This window comes from Canis lupus, chromosome 2, assembly GCF_048164855.1.
Source record: "Canis lupus baileyi chromosome 2, mCanLup2.hap1, whole genome shotgun sequence".
In the NCBI taxonomy this organism is placed as follows: domain Eukaryota; kingdom Metazoa; phylum Chordata; class Mammalia; order Carnivora; family Canidae; genus Canis; species Canis lupus.
The window spans coordinates 58,934,324-58,954,592 of NC_132839.1; the positions used below are offsets into that span (position 1 = coordinate 58,934,324).

Genomic DNA, 20,269 nt, shown 5'->3' on the forward strand with positions numbered 1-20,269 from the left:
AGAATTATATCTCAATAAAGTTGTTAAACTCAAAAAAGCCAGTCATGGAATGGCAGGTAACATATGCCACAGTGATATCTGACAAAGGACTTGCATCCAGAATGTATGTAACACTCACAATCCAGTAGCACCACAACCCTCAGCCAAATTGAAAAATGGGCAGAAGTTTGGAACATATGCTTCATGAGAGCAGATGGGAAATTTTCACAGAAGAGATGCTGGACGCCACCAATCACCAGGAAAATGCACATGTGCACCAGCATGAGACCAGCGTATGGCCCTCTTGAAAGGTCTGACGGCACCGAGCTTTGGGGACGACGTGGAGAGCCTAGAACTCTCTCGTGCATGACTGGTGACCGTGTAAAATGGTATGTCTGTGGAAAAGTGTGACAGTTTCTTGTAAAGTGACACACACACTGACCCTAGGGCTTCTAGGTATCCACTCAAAAGAAATAAAACACATCCATGCTCTTCACAGAAGCTTTATTCATAATGGCAGGAAGGCCCAGAAACAACCCAAATGTTTAACAAATTGTAGCCCAACCACAAGACGACTATTACTCAGCAATAATCAGGGGATGGCTTACGAAATCGGATGGACAAACCTCACGCACGCTGAGTGAAGGAGCTGGTGAGCAATGAGTACAGAGTGTGCTGGGTCTTTCCCAGCCAGGGAAGACAAATCTACTGGTTGGTGCAGAAAACCAATGAGTGGTGCCTGGGGTGGGGGCTGGGGCACTGTGGGACAGATCTTTCTGGGCTGTTGACAGTGTTCTGCATCTGCACTGTGGTGGATAAAATCGTTGGAATTCATAGTGGTGCTCACTTGAAACAGGTGCATTTTATTATAGATAACATCTCCACGTAGTGGATTTTTAGAAAGCTCTTGTTTTTGAAGAAAAAAATGATAGATACTCATTATAAACCATGCAAATTAAGGAAAAGTATAAAAGGAAAGAAATAACATCACCCCAAATACTAAGTTATTTTTATTTATTTATTTTTAAAGATTTTATTTATTTATTCATGAGAGAGACACAGAGAGGAGCAGAGACACAGGCAGAGGGAGAAGCAGGCTCCTCACGGGGAACCTGATACAAGACTCGATCCCAGGACTCTGGAATCATGCCCTGAGCCGAAGGCAGATGCTCAACCATTGAGCCACCCAGGTGTCCTCCAAATATTAATTTAAAGTAGAATGTTATTGGGGAGCTTAGGTGGCTCAGTTGGTGAGGTGTGGGGATTCTTGGTTTGGTCTCAGGTCCTGGACAGCTGGGCTCTGTGCTCAGCACAGAGTCAGCTTGTCCCTCTACCTCTACCCCTCCCACCCAGCTCACACACACACATACTCTCTCTCTTTCTAAAATAAATAAATAACTCTTAAAAAAAAATAAAGTGGAGGGGTGTCTGGATGACTCAGTGGTTGAGCATCCACCTTGGGCTCAGGTCATGATTCCAGGGTCCCAGCATCAAGCACCACGTTGGGCTCCCTGATGATCAGGGAGCCAGCTTCTCCCTCTCCCTCCCCACAGCTCATGGGTGCGTGATCTTTCTCTCAGATAAATAAATAAAATTATTTTTAAAAAAAGGATGTGTCGCCCATGAGGCTGGAATGAGGCTGAACATCATATTGGCTGAAACTGCATGGCAGGGTAATGGCTGCTTACTGGTTATTCCCCACACACTAGAAACCCCAGCTAAGTCATCACCTTTAATTTTCATGTACTCTTCTGAAGTAGGTATTATCCCCATCTTAGAAACAGGCTTAGAAGCAGGAAGAAACTTGCCCATGCTCATGGGGTTGGGTAGGTGGGTCACGTTGGCCATGAAGCCACTGGGCACTCACTGCCCTGAGCCTCCTCTCCTTACCACTTCCTCCTGATCCCATGGGCCTCCCAGATTGCCATCCCATTCACACTGGGACTGTGTGTGGGCCAGCTGGCTGGAACTGGTTTCCCCACCAAGGGCATGCATCCTCAACAGCCAGGTGGGTGTCCTCATCTCCCTCGTCTCCACCCTTCACCCATTTATGTGTGTCCTTCTTATAGAACTGCCCTAACTTAAACTGATCATCACTGTCATGGATTTGGGAACTTTCTGCAGAGGGTGCAAAGCTGCTGACAGGGAGATATTGCTTTGAGTACCTCCATGGAGCATGAACATAAACCCTGTCTTTACAGTTAGTTGGTGGCCGTGTGTGGCTATTTGTGCTGGAAGATGCTATTTGGGACACAGCATCAGGGTGGACATGGCTGGATCATTTTTCCATGGTGTTGGTGGGTTTTCTCTGGTTCGTCTGTTTTCGAAATGAAGGCAGGACTTTCGAGACAGCTGACTGAGCCTAGGGCTATGTTTTGCTGCTTTAACGGAGTAGACCTAACTGGCTCCCCGAGAACCAAACCCACACCCAGTGTTTGCTGAAACTGTTCTGAAGCTCCAGGCTGATGACTCTGCTGTTTGAGCAATCGAAAAATGTATATACAGAAAGTGTGTATTACAGACACTTGCAACACAAGTACTCTGACACAATCTAATTCCCACTGACTTAGCTCCTAGTGCCCCGAGAACTCCCACATCCCTACCCACCACAGTCAGCTGCCTACTTGCACTTGTATTGGTATATTTTCTCCCCTCCTATTACGATTGCAGGGCCAGGTGTTAGGAGGCCAAGCCCTATACTTGTGGGTGACACCTTGCTCCTGACTCTGCAGGAACCTCTCTTCAGCCTCCCTTATCATAAAACCAAATAGAACCAGACACACAATCTCTCGGTGACTACCCCACTCCTCTGCTCTCATTCTCAGAAAACCTCCTCATAAGAGAGTCCGTATTTGGTCTCCAGACTCTCTCCTCTTTCATTATCTCTTGGACCCTAATGCCCCCTCTACCGATGTCAAGGATGGATTCCCAGTCTTCAGGTTTCCTGGCATGATGATGTTGGACATAGCAGACGACTCTCTCTATGTGCTGTTAGCTGACTTCAGGGACGCCGGTCTCTCCATTCTCCCATCTCATAGGCCACTCTTCTCATTTCCTGTGATGGGTTTTCCTCATCTCCTCAAGCCAGCTGCCCAGTCCTGAATCCGGGGCACCGCTGGCTGGTCCTTGGCTTCCCTCACTCCCACACCTACACTGAACTTCAGGTGTCTCCTTCAGCGAGGTGGCTTTACAGGGCCACCACATGCTGGCCCCACACCACAGCCCAGACTTCTCCCTTGAACTCCAGACTCAGATCAGGTGTTCAACTACTCATTTGACATCTTTCTACTTGGATGTTTAACAAGTGTATCAAATGCCATCATGTAAAATCTGAGCACCTGACTGTCTCCACTCCCTGAACCTGCCTCCTTCGCCATCTTGGTTAACGGCACCTCCCCCTCTCCATCTGCTAGGGGAAAACCTTTAGATTCGTTGACTCCTTTACTCTCAAACCCCAAGTGCAATCCATCAGGAAATACTATTTGTTTCCATCATCAACACACACCCAGTAGTCAGCAACCTGTTATTATCCTCATCACCACTACCTGGTGCAAGCCATCTCAAATCTCTTGATGGATTTTGCAGTGGCTGCTAACTGGTCGTCTTGCTTCTGTCCTTGCCTGTCCACAGCATATGCCTGACATGCAGCTAGAGGGATCCTTTAAAATGTAAGAGGACTTGAATGAGTATGTCACAGGGATGAAAGCTATGGCTTGGAAAATATAGTCTGTGGTATTGTGACAGCACTGTGTGGCGACGGGTGGGAGCTACACCTGTGGGGAGCACAGCAGAACATATAGGGAAGTTCAATCACTATGTCATGCATCTGAAACTATGTAACACTGTGTGGCAGCTATACTTCAATAAAAAGGGAAAAAAGTAAGATGACATATGGTACCTCTCTACTCAAAACTCTCCAGTACTTTTCACCTCCCTCCAAATAAAAGCCAAAAGCTTCTAACATCCTTACAAGGATTCTCATTCTGCTGTTTCTATAATGAGACTTTCCCTGCCCTGTGAAGAGCCCGAGCTCATCCCTGCTGTGTCAGGCACATGGTGAGCCCTTGGGTGAGTCTTATGTGTTCCTTCCAGCCTCCCCATTTCTTTCCAGCTGGGGATACTGTATGGCTTCTGAGGATAACAGTCCTGGGGAGACTCGGATGGTGATGACTCTATCGTGAGGCCCACCCCCAAGCCCACAGAGCTGTCTGGGAACTCGGACATCAGAGCAACATCACCTCTGGTGTCACGTGGGCATGCCAGGATAGGGCTACTGCTTCCAGAAGCATAGTCCTTGGTGGAGGTGTGGTGTACAGCTGCTGCATTGTTGCCATGTTCTCAAAGACTTGGAGTAAACAAGGAAGACTGTCGTCCCCAAGAGAGGCAAAGCATTACTTAACCAGGTAAGTCTCTTGTTACAGGGTTCTACTCAGCTTACAGAGCCATCCAGAGTAGCCATGGACACCCAGGGAAACAATGCCTCCAAAGTTCAGCAGAGACATTTGACCATTAGCAGGACCCCTGAGCTCTGGGAGTCCCCGGACGGCTCCGCTTACCTACTTATCTGTGTCCTTGCCTTCAATCTTATTGATGGTCAACCAGATGTCAAACCATGAACTAGGTTTCTGGGAGTCATCCTCAAACCTTCCTGTCCTCTATTCCTGTTCTTCAACCATAAATTAACCCAATCCTGGCAACTTTACTTCTTAAATATCTCTTATTCCATCCATATCTCCTCTTCTAGCTCCTTAACCCCTACACTAAACCAAGCTACTGTTACTTCTACCCAGACTACTTCTGGAAGGGATGTGTACCCTGACCCATCGCCAGCCCCCATGGTGTATATTCAGTACAGCTAGCATCCTTGTCTGAAAATGTAAATCCAATGTCACCCCTTTGCTTAAATTCATTCAGTGTTTTTTTCATTCTTCTTAGGAACTCAAATTCTCCCACAAAACTCTGTGTCATTCTCCCTCCCTACTTGAGTGTGGGTTGGACCTAGAGACTTGCTTCCAAAGAAGAGTGTGGAAAGGGGAAACAAAGCTGTGATGGAGAAGCCTGGCGGATACTACTTTTACCCAGGTGATCACAGTTAACAGATGTTGATAGCATGTGTGTGATGAAAAGGCATTTAATCTCTGTGTTATTCTTCTGCAAACCCATAATGCCCAAATCGAGGGACATTTCACAAAATACCTGACTAATACTCCTCAAAACCATCAAGGTCATCAAATAAATAAGGAAACTCTGAGAAACGAGCAGTCTAGATGAGTCTGTGAAGACACAGCAACTAAAAACAACAGGACGTCCAGGATGGGACCCTGGCACAGGACAAGTGTGTCAGTGGGAGAACTAGAAAAATCCCTGTAAAGTCTGAAGTTGAGTTAGCAGCAATGTACCAACTCCTAACTCTGGGAAACGAACTAGGGGTGGTGGAAGGGGAGGAGGGCAGGGGGTGGGGGTGAGTGGGTGACGGGCACTGAGGGGGACACTTGACAGGATGAGCACTGGGTGTTATTCTGTATGTTGGTAAATTGAACACCAATAAAAAATTAATTTATTAAAAAAAAAGAAAAAAAATTGTACCAACGCTGGCTTCTTAGCTTGGTCGTGTGCACCACAGTAACACCAGGTGCCAGTGCTGTGGGCTGGGGGAGGAGCATACAGAAAATGCATATTTCCTATGGAAACTTTATGTAAATTTAGGGTTTAAAAACGTTAATTAAGACGCAAAGAGATGAATCAAATCCACCCCACGTTGTCTGGACCCAGCCCTTCAGCCTTATCTCCTGCCTTTCTGCTGATGAGCATTTCCAGCTATTTTTGATTCCTCCGGAGCATCACACTGTTGTTCCCTTTAGGCCCTTTGCACATACAGCTGTTTTTACATAGAAGACTCTCTCACCTCCCTTCTCTGTTCTCACCCACCCTAACGCCTGGTTAGTGCTTACTCAACCGTGGGGTTTCAGCTGAGATGCCACTTCCTCGTGATGGGGGTGCTGAGGCGGAGGTGTAGTCATCAGACACCTCCAGGCCTGTGTAGACGGTAGGAATGCTCTGTGCAGGCTGACTATATTGAGGGTTTACATGATAGCTCTATTTCCTCCTGCAAGCTGGCACTTGCTTTATTTTTTATTTTATTTTTAAAGATTGTATTTATTTATTTATTCATGAGAGACACACACCCACAGAGGCAGAGACAGAGGCAGAGAGAGAAGCAGGCTCCTTGCGGGGACCCTGATGTGGGACTCGATCCCGGGACTCCAGGATCACAACCTGGGCTGAAGGCAGTCGCTCAACCGCTGAGCCACCCAGGCGTCCCTGGCACTTGGTTTATTAACACCAATCTGTGGTAGTGCTGCCTGAACTTTAATATGAATACAAATCCCTTGGGGGACCTATTAAGATAAAAATACAGATTCTGGGGAGGGCCTGAGACCCTGGCTACCTTACAAGGTGCCAGATGGTGCTGATGGGTCACGGACCAAGGTCAAAGTCAAAGATATTGGTAAGTGGATCACATTTTGGCATGCTAATGAAAATTAAGGCTTGGGCGGAAACATGTAAGAAAGACACCCTGCATATAAATGAATTCAGTGCTTGTTTCACTTTTGAGGATGGAAACTCTGCTCATTTCTGCTGCTCCCTCTTCAAACCTGCGCGTCCCCACCCACATGCTCAATTTCCACACCATTTGTTGAACGGAAGGTGTGCCATCAGCACAGTGTCATGGACGGACGTGAGTCAGTGGGATTCCCTGGTGACATTATTACTTTTCTTTTTACATTTCTAGAATGGGTGCCTACCACTTAGAGCGGAGGGAGCCACCCTTTCCTGAGTGTTACCTCGCTTGTCAAATTATGCTTCCATGTGGTTCAGTACTCCAGCTACCGTTTGACCAGTGAAGAATGATGAAGTTTTGGAATATAAGTGAGGTTTGAAGCCAACAACCAAGAAAGAATCCTTGAGACCTCTTTGGTACAAAATGGTTGTTTTATTAAAACACAGGGACAGGACCCATGGGCAGGAAGAGCAGCTGCCCTGGGCTCATGAGGGCTGGCTGATTCTATACCTGCAGAGTTGGGGGAGGTAAGGAAAAGGGAGATTTTGAAAGAATTTTCATATGCTAAGAAGGACATGTGAGATACCGGAGGCCTTGCCATTGTCAAGGTAAAGATTGCTTTTCCCTGGACTAAGGTATTAAGACTTTTGGAAGTGTCCTGAGGAATGACACACATATCCCGTCCTGGGTGTGGGTTGTTTGCGGGTTATCAGCTGGGTTTTGTCCTCAGCTAGCCCTACTCCTCTGTTAAAGAATATGAGGGGTCTCCTGACCTGGACTTCCTCCGCATCTTGGGATTTTATTAGCTTCAGCCAACTGCTCTCCCACTGAGTTTGCTCATGACCCAGCCTTTACTCGCTGACTTAACAGATATCCACCCAGCACCCACGCCATATGCGGTCCAGTGCTGAGCACGAGGATACAGGCATCTGTCCCACGTGGTCCCAGGCTGAGAGCACACGGCTGGTCACAAGAGCAGGCGGTTGAGATTTGGTTTTGGAGATCCTGATTTCTTTCACGTACTAGCCTTCCACATTCGTGAGCTTGGGCAATCTCTAGGCCTGTTTCCTGTTCTGTGAAGATAACACAGTAATAATATCTATGTCACAATTTCTGTGTTGAGAACTTAGCATGGCATGTGGCAGAGCAAGCTCAAGAAATGCTAGCCCTTGTCAATGGCATTGCTCCAGCTCAGAGGGCAACGCTCCCCTCACACTCCCCTTGCCCATCCCATCGTAAGCAGTCCTATGTTAACAGAGTAAGCAGTCCTATGTTAACAGAGCCCTGCAGTAAGGACCACGGGATAGTCTGTCAGGGAGACAGGTGGGAGGGTTTACGTCAGCCATCCAAGAGCATACAACCAAGAAAACCCTTCCTGGACATTTCCCAAAATTCCTCTTCCTGGCTGTTGCTTCCAGGGACCTTTTCCCCCTTTTCTTCCCTCAAACACAATGGAACTGATTGTGTTAGCTCTGCCACCGCCTTCCTATGTGACTCATCCGCCTCCATCCCCCCTCCTCCCCCTTTGGGAAGTAACTGAAACTCCTCTGACCATTTTAGGCACAACAGGTCAGGGACCAGCTTTCTATCATTTTGGCTTTTGGTCTATCACCCAAGTGCCTTATCAAGGGATTTTTTCAATCAATCAATCAATCAATCAATCAAGTCAGTCATATAGATGGTGCCTTCCTAGGAAGCACTTTAGGATGGCTCTGCAATCAGCCTGCCCAGGGGTCCGGGGAAGCATAGCGCACTGGGCTAGGGAGTGGCGAGCAACCAGGCAGCCCAGGTAGTTGAGAGGAGCGGCGCCAACGACAGGTTTTCACTAGAGGAATTTTGGGGAGACAGTGATAGAGGGAGGATGCTGAGTCTGGCAGTGCTGGGACCAGGCTGTAGGAGAGCTTGATTGCTGGGAGATGAGTTAGGGGCCTGATGTAACAGGTGGTCGGTCTATGTTTATTCATGTACACTTGGGTCAACTTAAACTCCTGTTTTCTCACAGGATCATCTCTCCCATTTCATGTTTCTACAGACTTTATTTACTTAACAGTTTTTTACCTTTTCTTCTGAACTAATTCTAATCTTACAGAAAAGGTTGCAAAAATAGACTTTCCGTACATGCTTCATCTAACTTCCAATAACGTCAGCATCTCACATAATCATAGTGCAGACAGATACCTGAAGAAACTGAGGTCGATACTCCGCCGTGAACTAATGTCCAAGCCTTCTCTAAATCCACCAGTTTTCCCTCTAATGTCCTTCCTCTGGCCATCAAGGATAGTGAAGTGTATTTAACTGTCCTGTTGTGTCTCCTTAGTCTCCAATTCCTGAGTTTCTTGGTCTCTCATTGTCTTTCATGACCTTGAGAATTCTGAAGAATGCTGGTCAGGTGTTTGTAGATGGTCTCTCAATTTGGGTTTGATGTATTGTTCACGATTGAGGTTTTCATGCTATCCTTGATTTCTCTGGCAGGAAGGAATACCACACAAACGAATTTGTGTCCGTTTCCATGCATCATATTAGGGGGCATGTGTGTCTTATCACATGTGAAGACCTATTGTCTTGTGGGGAGACACTTTGAGACCATAAAAACATTCTTTTTGTTCCTTATTCTTTTGCCCGCTGATTTTAGCACCCATCCACGGTCCCTGCCTGCACTGATTATAAGTGCAATATTTGCTTAATGGTGATTCTCGATTTCCATCATTCCTTCCACATTTACTAACTAGAATTATAGGATAAGGAGTTATACCTACTTGTTTTTGTCATTTATTTATTATTACTCATTTATCAATCACTATGGACTTACTGATATTTATTTCATGGGTTATAGAGTAAAATTATTATTTTGCTGCTCAATTTGTCCTAGCTTCAGCCACTAGGAACTCATCTGGGTCCTGGCGCCCCTTTTGCCATGCTCCCTCCCACTGTGATCACCTCCTTAACTTGTTGCACCACAGGATTTCCCAGGCCCATCTTGCTCCTGCCTCAACTCTGGAAACCTATTTTTTTTTTTTTTTTTGTGGGAGAATGACATTTGGAAACCAACATCTGGATGCCAGATATCACTGCTATGGAGGGTCCTTGTTTCTAGATCCTCTGATGAACAGAACTAGGAAACCTAAGTGTATGTAATCTAACACACATACCTCTACTTATTTCTGTATGTATCCATTTGTATATGTATTTAAAATCACAAATTCATATCAATACTTCCAATTCCAAGCCAACACAGTGAGGTCATTCCCACCTGTACTCCTTCCTTATCTGTAACTAATTTTTCCTGACAAGGAGAGGCTGGGATTCTCAGTGTATTCACTTATTTGCTCAATTCTAGAACACAGATAAAAGTAGTTTCACAATTACTAATTTATAACCCTACTAAAAAATATCTTCACTAGAGCATCATATTAGTGTAATGCTACTTCAGCCTTTAATATTACCGTAGTACACAGTCAAAATGCTGGTTTCCAAAGTAACTTAAGTTTTTTTTCTCCACCATTCATGGTGATTGTCAATCATGTAGTTGTGTCCCTGCTTGCTGTGTTATGGTTTCCCTCCACACCCTGGCTATATGTACTTGTGCACCTGTGTATGCAGTTGTCTGCATGGTTCTGAGGGTTAGAGCTACCCAGACAGGTGTCATCAAAGAAACATCATTTTCCTCTCGTCATATGGCTACCCCCTTCCCACTCTCTTACCCTGTCCTCACAGATTCCCTACAGGGACTCAAGGATCATTTCGTTTATTGCATTTTTTTTTAAAGAAATGAGCAGATACATGTATATTTTATTTTTTACTCTTCTTAATTTTATAGAGATGTGGTGGACAATAAATTCACCTTTTAAAAATGTATTAATTTGTAGTTTTTAGTACATTTACAGTGTTTTGCAGCTATCACTTCTAACTTTAGAATGTTTTCATTACCCCAAAAAGAAACCCTGTACTCTATGCCCCTTCCTTCCAGCCCCAGGCAACCACTCATCTACTTGCTGTCTCTATGAATTTGTCTGTTCTGGATATTTCAAATAATGGGATCTTACAATATGTGGCCTTCATGTCTGGCCGGTCACTGAGACCTATCCGCGCTGTATCATCTCATATTCCCACAAGTATGAGAATTCATTTCTTCACACCCTCACCAACTCATCTTCTGTATTTTATTTTTTTAAAGATTTTATTTCTTAATTTGAGAGAGAGAGAGAGAGAGAGGGAGAGGGGGGGAGAGAGAGAGAGAGAGAGAGAATGAGCAGTGGGGAGGGACAGAGGGAGAGAGGGAGAAGCAGGATCTCTGCTGAGTAGGGAGCCTGATGTGAGCCTCGATCCCAGGATCCTGGGATCATGACCTGAGCTGAAGGCAGATGCTTTGACTGAGCCCCGCAGGTACCCCTGTATTTTTAAAAATATTTTATTAATGAGAGGCACAGAGGGAGAGGCAGAGACATAGGCAGAGGGAGAAGCAGGCTCCCTGTGGGGAGCATGATTTGGGACTCCATCCTGGGACCCCAGGATCACGCCCTGAGTCAAAGGCAGATGCTCAACTGCTGAGCCACCCAGGCGTCCCTGTATTTTTTATTATAGCCACGTTAGTGTGTGTGAAGTGGTATTCCTTCATGGTTTTGGTTTGCATTTCTCTAATGACTAATGATGCTGAAATCTCTTCATGTGGTTATTAGCCATTTGTGTATCTTATGTGGAGACATGTCTATATTTAAGTCTTCTGCCATTTAAAATTAGATTATCCTTTTTTATTGCTGAGTTGTTAGAGTTCTTTATATATTCTGGATTCCAAATTCAGATAAATAAATATCTGATGAAGACATATGATTTGTTGATATTCCTCCCATTCTATAGCTTGTCTTTTCATTTTCTTGATGGTGCCCTTTAATGTACTAATGTTTTTAATTCTTTTATTTTTTTAAGATTTTATTTATTTATTCATGAGAGACAGAGAGAGAGAGGCAGAGACACAGGTGGAGGGAGAAGCATAATGTTTTAAATTCTGATAAAATCCAACTCACTTTTGTTACTTGTGTGTTTGGTGTACAGCTAAGAAATCATTGCCTGATCCAAGGTAATAAGGATTTATGCCTGTTTTCTTCTTAGAGTTTTGTTTCAGCACTTGTGTTTAGCCCTTTGATCTATTTTGAGTTACATTTTGAATATGGTGTTAGTTAAGGGTTCAACTTCCTTGTTTGCATATCCCAGGACTGTTTGTTAGAAAAGACTGTTCTTTCCCTATAGAATCATGTTGGCACTTTTTTTTTCAGGAAAATCAATTGACCATGAATGTGAAGGCTTATTTCTGAGCTCTCAATTCTATGCCAAGTACCCATATTTTTATCCTTATGCCAGGACCACACTGTCTTATTGCAGCTCTGTAGTAACTTGTTAGGTTTGGTAGTGTGAGTTTTCCAACTTTGTTCTCTTTTATCAAGACTGTTTTGGTTATTCTGCATTCCTTGCATTTCCATGAGAATTTTAGGATCAGTTTATTGATTTTTGCAAAAAAGCCAAATTTGATAGGTATTATGTTGATTCTACAGAATCAGTTCAGTTCAGGGAGTAGTGCTATCTTAACAATATCAAGTCCTCCAATCCATGAACATGGGACATCCTTTACCTTATACAGATCTTCTTTCTTTCAACAATGCCGTGTAGTTTTTGGAACTCTAACACTTGTTAAATTTATTAAGTACTTTTTTGGATGCTATTGCAAATGAAATTATTTTTTAAATTTGAGACTATTTACTTTATTATAAAAATCTGTGTTAGGGTTCTCTAGAGAAAGTGAATCAACAGGAGATCCATATGTACAGGCTTATTACATATACCTTATATATTATATGTACCTACTATCATATATACTCAATAATATACACATATCAGATATACATGTAAATCTCATTTATAATATATATTTCCTGATATATATCACAAATATATATATAAAATGAAATACCAGTCATGAACTGTGTGGGTCTGCTTACACAGGTCTTTTTTTTATTTTTTAAAAAGACTTTTTTTTTTAAAGATTTTATTTATTTATTCATGAGAGACACACAGAGAAAGAGGCAGAGACACAGGCAGAGGGAGAAGCAGGCTTCATGCAGGGAGCCTGACATGGGACTTGACCCTGGGTCTCCAGGATCAGGCCCTGGGCCAAAGGCGGCACTAAACTGCTGAGCCACCCAGGCTGCCCCAGATCTTTTTTTTTTTTTTTTTTTTTTTTAATAAGGAATCCAGTACTGTATTTGCTCTTATGAGTTTACTAAAATCCTTTTTTTTTCTCTAGCTTACTTTATTGGAAGAATTTAGTCTATACTAACACCTGGGTGGTTCAGTAGTTGAGCGTCTGCCTTCGGCTCAGGTCGTGATCCCAGGGTCCTGGGACTGAGTTCTGCATTGGGCTCCTGCAGGGATCCTGCCTCTCCCTCTGCCTATGTCTGTCTGTCTGTCTGTCTCTCTCTCTCTCATGAATAAAGTCTTAAAAAAAGTCTATAACACATATACAAAATAGCTGTTCATCAACTGTGTGTGTTATCTGTAAAGCTTCTGTTAATGGTAGGCTATTAGTAGCCAACTGTGTGTGTTATCTGTAAACCTTCTGTTAATGGTAGGCTATTAGTTAAATTTTTGGAGAGCTGTGTGGGGGTCAATGTCCCTACTCCCCATGTTGTCTGAGGGCCAGCTGTATATGTTGCACAACAGAGCCAATAGGAGGTGTCTGTTGATAACAAGACTTATGTAAAGAGCTGACTCATATGATTATGGAGGTCAGCAAAATCTTCAGAGCCATGGTCCCAATTTGAATCCAAAGGCCAAGAACTGCTGTAGAACCAGAACCAGAAATATGTTCCATATGTAGAGTGCTGGGCTGGAAGAGGTATATTTGTATACTGGTCTTGTATCCTGCAACTTTGTTGAGTCCCAGCTTATTAATTCTGGAATTTTTTTATTTTTTAAATTTTTTATGGATTTCCCCAGGATGTCCTACATGTAAGATCATGTCATCTGAAGAGATAGTTTTACTTCTTTCTTTCCAGTCTGGATGCCTGTAACCCCATTTTTTAATAGTTTCTTTATTAAAAGGAATTAGCCCTTTGTGGTTTATGTTGCAAGTATCTTGTCTCGGTTTGTCAGTTGTCATTACTTATGCATATGGCTTTTTATACTATGCAAAAATTACAAAAAGCTTTCACTACGTGAAAAAGACAGCTCTTTTAGTCTAATATATCAAGCTTTTTTCTTACCACCTTGCCTTATACTGCGGTTAAAGGGGAACTGCTGTCTCTCCCACTACTGCCTAGTCTCTGCTTTTACACTAGATCCTTAATCCATTTGGAGGTTTTTATGTATGGTGTTAGATATGCACATTTTATTTAAAAAAATGGCTGTCCAGCTCTCCTTGGACCATTTATTAAAAGATGATGCTGGCCCCAGTGATTTGAAATATCATCTCTGTCGTATACTAAATTTCCATAAGGCTTCTGGTCTATTTCTGTGCTTTCTGTGCTATTTAATGCTGTACTGTGTGTTCAAGTGGCAGTGCCAAGGTGTTCTAATACTAGAGGCTTGATAGTTTGTTTCAAGGTTTGGAAGGGCCAGTTCCCGGGGGGGGGGGGCTCTCATTTTCAGTGTTTTTCTATTCTTGAATGCTTGCTTTCCAATAGGAACTTCGGTAAAATCGACGTTAAACTTACAAATTTTCTCCAAACTTCTAATTGTTTTACAGCTCATTCTCTATCTGTGAAATAATGAGCCCTCTCACCTTTGTGTCACTGATGTAAACTGAGTTTAAGAGCCTTTCTCCACATGGAGTTACTCCTTGGAACTATGGTTTCCCCTCCTCCTGGTCCAGGTAAGCTCCGGCAAGCGCGGGAAGCCCGGAGCGTCCACCTCGGAGGCCCTGGAGGCACAGAGCTTGCACAGGAGGCGCACGCAGCCCGCCCTGCACGGCGAGCACACGGCGGGCCCCGAACTGGTCACAGGGCCGGGTGGCCTGCGTCCCGGGTTCTCTGCCGGTGAACAGGAAAGCTCTGTCGGTCCCTTGCTAATAAGCCAGCTCCGTCCTGCCCACGGAAGAGAAGAGTGGGGAAGCGTTTTTGCCAAAACCCCACATCATTTCCCCTTTGACCAGCAGGTCTGCGTCGGCCTGCCTCGGGCTCGCGCAGGCCCAGGCTACGGCTACGGCCCCGGCCCCCCAGGCCCCGAGTCCGGACCGGCCACAGCCGCTCGGAGCGGGGCAGGCGGTCACTAGGTCCCTGCCCGGAAGGGGAGGGAACGCCCCTGGGCCCGCACCAGGCTGGAGCCTCCCTACCTCGCACCGCCCCGGGGCCTCCCCCGGACCCTCCCCCTGGAGCCCCGCCCCAGGGCCCTCCCCTACCTCGGACCCTTGCCCCTGCCCCTGGGGCGCCGCCTCCCCGGCCCTCCCCTTGCCCGAGGCCGCCCTCCCCCCACCCCGTCTCCCTCCGACTCTCCCCCAGTCCCCGCCCCGACCGCGGACCCTCCCCCGACGCCCGCATCGCGGTCCCGCAGGAGGCGAGCCGGGGGCGGGGCGGGGCGGCCGCGAGCCGGAGGCGGGACGGACACGGGCGCCCGAGAGATGGCGGCGGTGGCGGCAGTGAGCAGCGCCAAGCGGAGCCTGAGGGCAGAGCTGAAGCAGCGTCTGCGGGCGATGAGCGCCGAGGAGCGGCTGCGCCAGTCCCGCCTCTTGGCCCAGAAGGTGCGACACCGAGGGGACCCCGCGCTCGGGGACGGCTGGCGACTCTAGGCTGGCAGACTGCGCAGGCGCAGCTCCCGGGCGCGCACGGCGTCCACGGGCGCGCGCACGTCCTTCCGGGGGCGGCCCCGGGGGCGCGCACGTCCCCCCGTCGGGCTCCAGGGCGCGCGCACGTCCCTCCATCGGTGCCCCGGGGGCGCGCACGTCCCTCCATCGGTGCCCCGGGGGCGCGCACGTCCCTCCGTCGGGGGCCCGCGGCTAAGGAGGGCGAGGGTGGCGGGGAAGGCCAGCCGGCGGGGGGCGAGCAGGGTGGGGGCAGGAAGCTCCGGCCGGCTGAGCCGAGGCCCCCGTGAGTTCCCGGGAGCGTGTGGACGCGCTGCCAGAGTCCAGCGGCCTCGGGGACACGAGCCGAGAGCGCGGCCGGGAGGGTGGGACGCCCGAGGGCGGGGCGGGGCGGGGCGAGCCGTCCGGCGGCTTCCCCCGGGCGCCGGGGCCCTGGGTGCGGAGCCTGCGGAGTTCGCTGGAGGCGCTTCAGGGAGCTGAGCCCGCAGAACCCCTTCCTCGCTTTTCCCTGCTCCGTCGTCCCCCCACTTCCCAAGCGCAGGGTCCCCAGGGGTCCCAGCGGCCCGGAGAGCCTCCGTCTCGCCCCACGCAGGGGTGCAGGGCTGCGGTGTGCATTTGCACCGAGTTCCTGGAGCAGCCGCCAGAGGCATGGCCGGGGGCCTCGGGGGTGTAGACGGTACCGGAGCCTGGCCCGGCCCGCAGGTGCTCGGATCCTGGCGGGTTCTCTCCCGCCCTGGGAGCGCCCGTCCCGGTCCACACTGGCTGTGTGCGGGTTGCAGGGACGAAACAGATTTGGCGGTTGCTCTGAAGTAGAGTCTGCAGGAGGAAATGGGCTTGAGAATAAGGAATCGCAGTGCCCAGGTGTACGATGAACACCAAAGCTCCAGAAACCTCCAGTGGAAGATGTTCGAGATGCAGTTTGTAGTCGAAGACGGGATTTGTCAGGTGGAGGCAGGATGGCGTGGGTGAGCCCCTGCAGCCGTGTCCTGGCGAGAGGTGGAAGGACACCGGTGAGCAGGCCCTTTGGAGCCACACAGATCTGCGTTTTAGCGGTGTATGGTGGTGGCCCGGGCTCCTAATCTTTCCCAGTGTCTGATTCCTTATCCATTAAAAGGATCACGTCATCCTTGTAGGCCTACTGTGAGGGTTTAAACACGTGTGTAGATGGATGCATTCAGTGCTTCACCTTGTTTTTTTTTGTTTTTTTTGTTTTTTTACAGATTAAAAAAAAATTTATTTACTCGTGAGAGAGAAAGAGAGAGGCTCCCTGCAGGGAGCCCTATGCAGGACTCAGGACCCCGGGGGGATCATGACCTGAGTCCAAGGTAGATGCTCAACCACTGAGCCACCCAGGTGCCCCTACAGATTTTTTTAAAAGTAATCTCTACACACAAGGTGCGGCTTGAATTCACAACCGCGAGATCAAGAGTTGCATGCTTCACTGACTGAGCCAGTCAGGCGCCCCTACACGTGTTTTTGATATATCTTTTAGGAAAAGCATTTTGGAAAGTAGGAGTCGGTGCAGCGAAAATCAGCAAGACCTGCCAACTGGTTGGATAAAGCTCAGAGAACACAGGAGGGGAGTCCTGTGTGATTTCAGAATTCAGAGCTGGCGATTTAATGTCAATAGGCAGGAGGCCCATAGAAGTCAGAGCAGAAAAAAAAAACAAACAGGAAAAAAAAAAAAAAAAAGAGCAGATTTTGGAATTGCCCAGGGAAAACCAAGATGAAGTCAGTTTGTCCACCTATAGAAGATTAGATTTCATAAATTCCAGGTCGGAATTATAGACAGAACCAGTGACAACACGTTGGCAACTCAGAGCTGGCGGCACATGAGAGAGAAAAGTTGAGAAACAGACCCATGACCCTCAGTAATAAGTACAATTTACCTCCTGCAAATACATCGAAGAAATGTTTCACAACCCGGTGTTTCACAATTCATACTTTATACAGTGAACTTTGAATGTGATTTAATCTGTTCTTATTTCGAATTCTGCATTTGTCACCTACCTCTATATTTTTCAAGGAGTTTCTGATTGCCTTTATTTTTCCTTTTTGGCAGAACAAGACTTTATCTTCTCAGTAGATTCTTCTTCATTTTGTCTATTAAAATAAACCCGTTTTCTTCTTGAGAGCACTCTAGCCCCCCTTTCCCTCTGCCCCAGCCCGGGGCACAACCACTGCCTGGGTTCCCTCCCACCCTGCTTCTAAGCTGGGGCTGCTGCTCAAACCCAGTGTCTTTTTTTTTTTTTTTTTAAAGATTTTATTTATTTATTCATGATAGTCACAGAGAGAGAGAGAGAGAGAGAGAGGCAGAGACATAGGCAGAGGGAGAAGCAGGCTCCTCGCAGGGAGCCCGATGCGGGATTCAATCCCGGGTCTCCAGGATCGCGCCCTGGGCCAAAGGCAGGTGCCAAACCGCTGCACCACCCAGGGATCCCAAACCCAGTGTCTTCTAGGTTAGATTTCTTTCTTTCCATCTTTAATTAGAGTATTTTCTCAAGTAATTATTTTTGTGGGTTTTTTAAAATTATTATTATTATTTTTTAGAAATGTCTATAGGGGAAAACTTTTTAAGACTATATACCTTAGAAAATATCTTTACCCTCATATTTGATTGATAGTTTGAATTTTAAGTTTCAAAATATTTTTCCTTGTTCTGCTCAGCACCCATAACCACCATTCAGGTTGAAGACTGCTATTTTTATCTGTTTTATATTTGGTTATTTCTTTTTTCTTTGTCCCTTTCTGCTTTTCCTGGAAGTCAACTAGGGAAAATCCTGTATTGCCTTTCTGTATTTCGTAAGATTTTTTTTTTTTTTTTACTTCCTCCATTTCTTTGTTTATTTCTCCTATTTTAAGACTTTTTCCTGAATTTTTAAATTTTGGTATTCTTAATTTTAATTTTCAAGTGTTACTTCTTAGTTCTCTGATTGCTTTCTTTCCATAGCAGTCTGTTGTTATTTTATTGATGCAACTATCTTCTTGAACTTGTCTGAGAAAAATAATGAGAATTTCAAAATTCCCTGTTCTCTGAATTATCTCCATTACCTCCTGGATCATCTCTCTCACCCCTTTAGTCCTTCTCTTTTATGTTTTGGCTTTCTGAAATGTTTGCTGAAACTTTATTGTGGGGACTGTTTGTGAATGTAGGTGTGACAGCTCCTGGGGATCTCCTTGCCCTTTGCAGGCACATTGGGAGGAATGGGCTACAGCCACGTCTGCCGAGGGCTGCCTGTGCTGCAGTTTGTCTGGAAGTACAGCCCTGTCTTCTCTCCGTCTCGCAGAAATTCTTCAAGTCTCTCGTTCCCAGCGCTCTAATGGTTTTCCTTTTTTGTGCTTCATTACTGTCCCATAAATGAGATTTTAGGAAGCCAGAAAGATAAATGTGTGCGCACAGCCTTACGCTGAATTTTAACCGATGTCTGTTGCTGTTTGTTCAGCTCTGGTTGTTTTATATTCTCTTTAAAGAGAACACGGCAGATCCTTTACTTTCTCAGCAGATACTTGGGTGCCAGAAGCTCCTGGTCTGCCCAGGATTTGAGTGTCGCATTTTTCTTTGTTTTGCATTATGTCAGGCCTCCTACCAGTGTTCTGAGTTCCCAGGGAGATGGAGTTAACCTCCTTGGCACCTGTCCTGCATCCTCTATCCACTGAATTTCTATGCGCTCCTTCCTGTGAGGGATACCTTGACTTTCTGTACCTGTTTCTTTCTGCTAGTCCTGGTTATGAGCCAGTTGCAGCATCTTTGTCTTTTTAGCTCAGAAGAACAGAAAAGGAAGGGGAGACGACAGATGAGGGTGGCTGGGGTGGGCAGCAGCTGGGGGGCAGGCCTGGGGTTCTCATGGGTTTTCCCACCTGCTGGAGCAGGTATGTGAGACCAAGATGGCAGGGGGTCAAGGAGGTAGATGCCGAGTTTGGAACAAAGCCCTGGCTTCAGGATGCAGCCCTGCCTGGCCCCCTGGCACTCTGCTGTCTGTTGTTTTGTGTTTGAATCATTCAAGAAGCCCCAGCAGGCTGAGAGACCAGGGAGAAAGTGTGACAACAGTGAAGGGGGGGAGCCACTGGTGTTTAAGAGCATAACCTGGGGGCAGCCACGTGACTGCCGTCATTTCCCATGCAGGTGATTGCCCATAGTCAGTATCAAAAGTCCAAGAGGATCTCCATCTTTCTGAGCATGCACGATGAGATCGAGACAGAAGAGATCATAAGGGACATCTTCCAGCAAGGCAAGACCTGCTTTATCCCACGCTACCAGTTCAGGAGCAATCACATGGACATGGTGAAGCTGGCGTCACCCGAGGAAATCTCCTCACTTCCTAAAACGTCCTGGAACATCCACCAGCCTGGAGAGGATGAGGTTCGGGAGGAAGCTTTGTCCACAGGTGAGCGCTGATGGTGTTAGAACTGATCCCCTTGGGTGCCATCAGACAATGACCCAATGGTAACAGGTTGTCAGGCCCCTGACCCACCGGTTACGTTCAGATTGTGGAGGTCACTTTCTTAAGGGGATGAACTGTATGGGGCTTCCATTCCAAGGTACCCCTATTACCCTGCTTAGGATGAGCAGCCCTTGGTAAGCTGTGAGAGTAAGGTATTGAGATGTGGTCACCTTTGTGCAGATTCAGGCCCTTACCTGTCGGTCTAATTAGACATTTTCCCTGAGTAATTTTATCATTTCCCTTGATTTCCCTTGTGCTCTGTATATTAATGAGTACATTATTATTGCTAATAAGCTTTCCTGCCTCCAGATCAGCTGATGCCTTCTGGACATCTCCTGGATGTCCCGTGGGTGTCACCTGCTCCAGGCTGAATTCTGTTGCCCTCAGTCCCTCCTGGTGTGGGTCCCTCCTGGCATGTGATACCGGCAGCCATGCAGCAGACGGTGCCAGGAATGTCAGGGTCCTCCTCGACTCCCTGCCCCCCCCCACACCCCTTGTGTG

The 20,269-nt window shown here is 46.8% G+C and overlaps 1 protein-coding gene and 2 long non-coding RNA genes across 9 annotated transcripts in view; 2 read left to right on the forward strand and 1 right to left on the reverse strand.

Annotated features, from left to right (window-relative positions):
• The first annotated feature begins 1,847 nt into the window (after nucleotides 1-1,847).
• Nucleotides 1,848-14,812, forward strand: LOC140619146 (uncharacterized). The gene is made up of 5 exons (XR_012019081.1): nucleotides 1,848-1,987; nucleotides 4,091-4,382; nucleotides 4,915-5,061; nucleotides 6,773-6,957; nucleotides 14,277-14,812. It is a non-coding gene; the product is annotated as an uncharacterized lncRNA (long non-coding RNA).
• On the reverse strand, nucleotides 6,954-15,329 carry LOC140619132 (uncharacterized). 4 transcript variants are annotated; one of them, XR_012019072.1, is made up of 4 exons: nucleotides 15,132-15,329; nucleotides 14,313-14,559; nucleotides 8,720-9,006; nucleotides 6,954-7,614 (listed from the first exon to the last, which is right to left on the reverse strand). It is a non-coding gene; the product is annotated as an uncharacterized lncRNA (long non-coding RNA). The 4 variants fall into 4 exon arrangements; XR_012019067.1 differs by having other exon boundaries at nucleotides 15,048-15,329; XR_012019066.1 differs by lacking the exon at nucleotides 15,132-15,329 and adding an exon at nucleotides 14,928-15,025.
• Nucleotides 14,975-20,269, forward strand: part of MTHFS (methenyltetrahydrofolate synthetase) — a 32,412-nt gene continuing 27,117 nt past the window's right edge. The window contains exons 1-3 of one of the 4 annotated variants that reach the window (XM_072802077.1): nucleotides 15,761-16,336; nucleotides 16,547-16,651; nucleotides 19,450-19,711. In XM_072802077.1, the coding sequence (XP_072658178.1) occupies nucleotides 19,504-19,711 (208 nt within the window). In that variant the 5' untranslated portion in view covers nucleotides 15,761-16,336; nucleotides 16,547-16,651; nucleotides 19,450-19,503. Of the gene's footprint in view, nucleotides 15,267-15,760; nucleotides 16,337-16,546; nucleotides 16,652-19,449; nucleotides 19,712-20,269 lie in introns of those variants that run through there. The other 3 variants (XR_012019062.1, XM_072802056.1, XM_072802062.1) reach the window with 3 other exon arrangements.